Source organism: Polypterus senegalus, chromosome 3 (assembly GCF_016835505.1).
Source record: "Polypterus senegalus isolate Bchr_013 chromosome 3, ASM1683550v1, whole genome shotgun sequence".
In the NCBI taxonomy this organism is placed as follows: domain Eukaryota; kingdom Metazoa; phylum Chordata; class Cladistia; order Polypteriformes; family Polypteridae; genus Polypterus; species Polypterus senegalus.
In genome coordinates this window covers 19,547,064-19,554,151 of record NC_053156.1, presented here as the reverse complement: position 1 = coordinate 19,554,151, position 7,088 = coordinate 19,547,064, and the positions used below count along the sequence as shown (strand labels likewise).

Genomic DNA, 7,088 nt, shown 5'->3' with positions numbered 1-7,088 from the left:
GACACCACCGTCAGCCAAGGAGGCTGCCACCAAGCGTCCTAGGGGAGGCATTGAGCAGCCCATGGTTGCTCCCCCGGAACATATGTTGAAGGGGAATCCCGACCGGGCATGGGACCTGACCGTCCGCCACAATAGATAGATAGATAGATAGGAAAGGCACTACATAACTAATAGATTGATAGATAGATAGATAGATAGATGGATAGATGAGGTATTAATTAAGATTTTTATTTCTTGTATTACTTGTTACTATGTATTGTTCAGTTCAGTGTAATCAGGAACTGCACATGTGCCTGAAAGACTTGTATTCTTACACTATGCAAATGTATGCATGTCTGAATAATGAATGGGTGAATAAATCAGTAAATGGATACATTATTTCAATTACTATATTTATGAATTCTAAATCTAATCAAATATTAGTATTATAATACCAGTATTTTGTATGTATATCATTATAATATTATTATACTGTACTGGTAGTTATGCTTTCATCCACTAACTGTCTGTTCAGGTCCTCCACGTGAAGGTGGCGCTCTCACCAATTCGTTCCCTCAAGTTCCTCTCTTTCCAGCGCGGCTTCCTCCGCCGGCTTCTCGATCTCAAGATGGCGGTGAATGTGGCGGATCTTTCTTTGCCGCAGTTGGAGGGGTTGAAGGGGCAGTTGGACCAGGTGAGTGTTCTCTGAACGCTCGTTGAGAAATATTTCTCTCAATAATATCTGTTGCTTTTATGAGTAGCACAGGGCTTGTCGAGGTGAGGGTTTCTCCTCATTTACGGACGCTGCACAGGCGGGTGAAGAGCAGCGAGGCGCTTGGTGTGGTTTGTCGCTTGGTTAAAGACGCCTTATTAGGACCGGTGACCGTTGAATTGAAAGGGGCGTTAACATTCTGCTGAAGTCCCATATGTAGCTACAGGTGTTGAGATTATTTTGTTGTAAGTCATAAGAAGTATGAGCGAGATAAAGAAGTGTCTGAACGTTAGCATGACGTGACTCGTTTACCGTTTGTATCCAAAATGAAATGACTAACGTAATGCTTTCTATAAGCAGGGGAGCCTGTTAAAGCCCATTGCGGCACTTCTTGTGTGATTTTGGGCTATACAAAAATAAATTGTATTGTATATTAACCTCTAAGATTCCTTGATAAACTTTGGAATTCATTCAATTCACCGCTTGATGATGGTAAGCTATCCAGGTCCTTATGCAGCAAGGCTGCCTCAAATCATGATGCTCTCCCCACTGCACTTTACTGCGGTGGTGAGGTTTTCATGTTGGTGTTTGGTGTCCTTCAACCTTAGTTTCATCAATCAACAAAACATTTTCCTAATGGCATTGTGCAGTGTCATGGTGGTCTTTGGCAAACTTAAGACATGCAATGAAGTGTTTTTTGACCGCGATCAACAGAGCAGGGAGTGCTGTGCAGAGTGGAGGCAGAACCTCTGCGTTTTTCCCAGTTCATTCTGGGGTTCGTCAGTGGTCTGTTTTGCTCCTTTTGTGTTCAATGTTTGCTTGGACTGGGTGTTGGGTGGGGTCCAGCAGCTGGGGGGCATCTGTGGGTGAAGAGAGATTCACTGATCTTGACTTTGCTGACGATGCTGTGATGTTATTGGAGGCTTTGATCGGGGCTCTTGAGATTGAGTGAGGAGTCTGAGGGTCTGGGCTTGCGAGTGTCCTGATAAAAACCAACATCCAGGCCTTTAATGATCTCTTAGGCACGGTCATCAGCAGTGTGTCTGTTTTTGTGGAGATAGTGTTGACCTTGTTACCATGGCAGTGACATTTATGTCTCTGGTGACGCTTCTTATGAAGTCAGTAGACAGATTTGGAGAGCATGGACGGGTCATGAGGTCTCTGGAAAGGGGTGTGTGGTGCTCCTGATATCTCTGCAAAAGGACAAAGGTCCAAGTCTTTAGAGTCCTGTTTGTGACCTGAGATGAAGACTGGACTCCTTCATGTGTGTCTCTTCAGAGAATCCTTGGGTACCACTGATTTGACTTTGTGTTACTTATGGAGTCCCAAATGAGGCACATGACCTGCATTGTGAGGGAGCATCAGTTACGGCACAACGGCCATGTGGCGCGATTACCTGAGGGTGGTCCGGCTCACAGGACCCTCATAGTTGAAGACCCGAGCGGCTGGACCAGGCCCACATATATGCCCATGTAACACCTGGCAAAGGCAGATAGATGGTCATTTCTGGGTGGGTGGGACTGGATCTCGCTTCTGCCTGAGGGGTTGCCAACCTGACGTGGACCCTGTGTTGTGTATAGTAGACTTGTGAAAGGAACTGTTTATCTTTTCCATTAATTTATTCAGGTCTGTATATGTTATTCTCAGGGTATTTTTTTTTTATTTTTTATTTTATTACCACGCTTATTTTAACTTCACCTGTTTGTTGTCTGATACAAATCTTGTAATTGATATTTAACCCACTTCCCATTGTCCAAATGATTTGAAATTTTGCACACTGACTCACTTCTGATGACAATAGATGAATCAATAATCAGTTTCACTAATTGAGCAATTAATCCATGTTAATTAAGAAAAGAAATTGTCATATGACGAATAGTTCAAGATTTCACCAATAGATGGCACTAGTAACGGATAGAAATAAAGGAAGCGTTAAAATATGGATTACAATATTATACTAAAACAAACCCAAGACTAAAAATGTTGAAAATAACATCCATCCATCCATCCATTTTCCAATCCGCTCAATCCAAACACCGGGTCCGATCCCAGCCAACACAGGGCACAAAGCAGGAATCAATCCCGGGCAGGGTGCCAACCCACCACAGGACACACACAAGCACACACTAGGGCCAATTTAGAATCGCCAATCCACCTAACCTGCATGTCTTTGGATTGTGGGAGGAAACCGGAGCGCCCGGAGGAAACCCACACAGACACGGGGAGAACATGCAAACTCCACGCAGGGAGGACCCGGGAAGTGAACCCGTGAACGCGGAACTGCGCCACCGTGCCGCCCACGAAAATAACATGTATATAAAAAGTACTTTTTTAAAACCTCACTTATATTAAGTTAAAAAGTATACTAAAAAAGTAGAAAACAAGTCTCTCGTACATAACTCGTAAAATAAAAGCGTGGGCGCTTTTCTTCAATTAATATAATCTTAGCAAAAGTGCCCACGCTTTTATTTTACGAGTGAAGTCCTGACAAGAACAGGCCCCTCAGCCTGGTGTAGCCGTGTTCACCAAATGTTTTCCAAAAGATTTAAAAGCTCATAAGGTGTCACATTGACACTGATTCTCTGCACGTCCCATTTTAAACTAAAAGAACGGACACAGTGTTTTTTTTTTTTGTTTGTTTTGTTTAAATTGCTTCACTTAAGAGGTTCCAATGGAAATGAATGTATACGCTTATTGTGAGAAATGCAGTGGATTGAAATAGTATTTAACCCCCTAGACAAAGTTTAAATTTCCTATAATGTTTTTCTTTGAAAATACATCTTCAGTTTCATACTGTTAAATATAAATGAGGGCCTCTTGAACAAGACATTTTCACAAAAAAATCCTGAAAATCAAATTATGCTGTAACGATAAAGAAAATTTCAGTGAAATCTGCTTTTGAATAAGTATTTGACCCCTAATGGCTTGGGGACTGTATGATTGTTAACAATGCAATAAGAGTAAAGAAAATGGGTGTAAACAGTCAAGCCATTCATCCTCTAGCTTGTCGACTGGTCTCTAAGTGATTATTTAGGCCAGTTCTTAGGAGCATACAACTGAACAATCGATACAAGTGGCTTATTTGGTAAAACCTCAAATACTGACAAAAATGAAGACAAGGGAACTTTGTAGCGACTTGAGGGCCACTGTTATTAAGAAGTTTACAGATGGCAATGGTGCCAAGAAGATTGCCCAGCTCCTTAGCCTCAGTGTGTTCACCGTGAAGGCCATCATAGTGAACTGGAAGCATAGTGAACCAGCCTAGGTCAGGATGCCCTGTTAAAATAAAGAAAATGTCAAGAAAACTAGTCCAAGAAGTAAGAGCAAATCCTAAGGTGACTCTCAGTGACCGGCAAAGCTCAGTATCAGCAGCTGGAGTGGATGTGCACACGGCTATAATAGCAAAGGTTTTGCACAGAGAGGGGCTGTATGGCAGAGTTGCCAGAGAAAAGCCACTACTAAGAAATGTCATCTGAAAGCTCGATTTGAATTTTCTAACAGACATCTTGATACGAGTCCTGCATTCTGGTGTCACGTACTTTTGTCTGAGTAGACCAAAATTGAACTTTTTGGCCTCAACACAAAGGCTTTTGTCTGACATTTTGGAAGGGACTGCCAATGATCCAGCAAACGCCATACCTACCACCAAACATTTGGGGGTTAGCATCATGCTTTGGGGCTGCTTCTCTAGTGCAGGCACTGGCTCCCTTGTCCGTATTGAAGGAAGAATTAATAGTAAGAAGTATATCCAGGTTTTGGAAGAAACCCTTCAAACGTCCACCATGAAACTGGGACTTAGACGCTGCTGCTACCACTTTCAGCAGGACAATAGCCCGAAAACGCTGTGCAAAAGGAACCAAAACATGGTTTGACAAAACGAGGATCCAGGATTTGCAGTGGCATTGCCAGAGTCTGGATCGGGATCCAATTGAAAATTTGTGGTATGATCTCAAAATTGCAGCTCACAAACGAAAGCCTTCAAACTTTTCCCAGTTGGAGCAGTTCTGCAAGGAAGAATGGGAAACATGGGCTCCATCCAGGTGTGCTAAGCTTGTAGATGGCTATCCAAAGCGATTGCAAGCAGCTATTGGTGCTGCGGTTCACCGACAAAAGCGCGATAGACATATGAGCCCCGACAAACTCGCTAACTGGTTTTCGACAAATCGCCACGACAAAGTCGCGAGGGAGGCCAAGAGAGTGGGACGCATACGTGCGCATTATGTACACATTATGTGGTAGGTTATAACTGTATTCAAAGATGCTAATTGCACTGAGTTTCGTTCCTCCGGAAGATGTTGGGTCCGCTTTCGATGAACTGAGCGAGAGTAGACCCGACAATCTCCAGAATGTTTGTTTACTGGGAGGACAATTACGTTGGTCGATTGAGACGCAATCGTATACAAAACGGAATTACCAGCAGTCAGGCAGCCAGCAAGTCTAAATACGCTCAACTATCAAGACGTCTTGCTGCAATTCTTCCTACATAAGCAGGGCGTGACCATAAGGACTATTTGCGTGCCGTGTCTCATAATATTGACTTCTAAAATAAACATTATTATATATGCTTTAAACTAGTAATTCATATTTAATGAAACTTTCGCGATTTTGTCGGCGCGATTTTGTTGCCGCTCATATGTCTATCGTGCAAATGTCGGGTCACTTGGTGCTGCTACCAAGTATTGACTGTGTCCTTGTGAAGGGGTCCATTACTTTTTCAACAGCATTTTTCACAACATCACTATCGATTTACTTTATTTAGTTCACCAAACTCTAAATGTTTCAAAATATGTTCACCGCGAAATTAAGTTTACTGTGATACTCTGCATTTGTGATTTTTATACGTTGTAATGATGTAAGATGGAAATACGGTGGCTTTCTGGGGATGGGGGGTCAAATACTTTTTCAGCCCACTGTAACTTGAAAAATGCCAAACCTATTCTTTAGAACCATCTAAGAAAAAATTACGGTCAGTAAAAAGAAGGGGACAAAAATTGCAACTCACCTAGTAGGAAACTATAAGGCAACTTATACCATATGTCCAAATGTTTGTGTACTCTTGACAGTCACTTGTATGAGCTTGTTGGATATCTCATTCCAAAACCAAACCCAAACCCTGTGCAGCTATAACTCTGCTCTCCACAAGATTTAGAAGAGTGTCTCTGGAAATTTGTGCCCATTCAGCCAAAAGATCAATTGTAAGGTCAGGTACTGGTGTTGGACAAGACAACCTGGTGCACTGTCAGTGTTAACTTCCTCAGTAGAGTTGAGGTCAGGGCTTTGCGCCGGCCACTTAAGTTCTTCCATGTCTTTATGGACTTGGCTTTGTGCAAAGGGTACAGCCCTCCTAGAACAGAAAGGGCTCTTCCCCAAACAGTGGTTGCAAAAGCACAAATGTCTCGGATGTCTTTGACTGATGTGGCATTAACAGTACCAATCACTGGAACCAAAGGCCTGAGCCTAATCACTGCCATTATCCCTCCTCCCCTGAACTTTTATATAGTTCGTAAAGTGGTGTTCTGGCATCGGCCAAACCCAGATTCGTCCATCAGACAGCCAGATAGTGAACTGGGATGTATCATTCTAGTGGCAGTATGCTTTACACCACTGCAGTCAACACTTGACATTGCGCACAGTGATTTTAGGCTTATGTGCAGTCACTCGGCCGTAGAAATCCATTTTGTGAAGCTTGCCGAGTCAATGTATGCTCTGATCAGGGGGCTCTTGAAAGACTGAGTGAGGAGTCTAAGGGTCTGGGCTTGCGAGTGTCCTGATAAAAACCAAGAGTCGGGCCTTTTATGACCTCTTAGGCATGGTCATCATCAGTGTGTCTGTCTGTGGAGAGAGTGTCGACCTCGGCAGTAACATTCATGTGTCTGGTGAGTCTTCCTATGAAGTCCGTAGACGAATTGGAAGAGCATAGGGGGTCATGAGGTCGCTGGAAAGGTGTGTGTGGTGCTCACAATATCTATACAAAAGGACGAAGGTCCAAGTCTTTAGAGTCCTGGTGCTTCCTGTTTGTGAGACATGGATGCTAACCAGTGACCTGAGATGAAGACTGGACTCCTTCAGTGCTGTGTCTCTCTGGAGAATCCTTGGGTACGGCTGGTGTGACCTTGTGTTGCTCGCAGAGTCCCGAATGAGGCATGTTACCTGCATTGTGAGGGAGAGTCAGTTACGGCACTACGGCCATGTGGCACGATTCCCTGAGGGTGATCCGGCTCATTGATGAGGACCTGAGTGGCTGGACCAGGACAAGGGGACGCCTGGTTGCGGCAGATAGAAGGTCATTTCCGGAGGGTGGGACTGGACTGCTTGTCTACCTGGGGGGTTGCCAACCAGGATCCCAAGCTGTTTTTTCGTGTGGTGGGTGCATGAATGCGCTGTAACAGTGCATGTT

At 43.8% G+C, this 7,088-nt stretch overlaps 1 protein-coding gene across 1 annotated transcript in view; it reads left to right on the top strand.

Moving 5' to 3' along the window:
- The first annotated feature begins 581 nt into the window (after positions 1 to 581).
- The window catches only part of pfdn5 (prefoldin 5), a 30,700-nt gene continuing 24,193 nt past the window's right edge, over positions 582 to 7,088 (top strand). Inside the window, exon 1 of the mRNA XM_039746734.1 lies at positions 582 to 673. Coding sequence (XP_039602668.1) covers positions 608 to 673 — 66 coding nt within the window. The 5' untranslated portion in view covers positions 582 to 607. The remainder of the gene's footprint in view (positions 674 to 7,088) is intronic.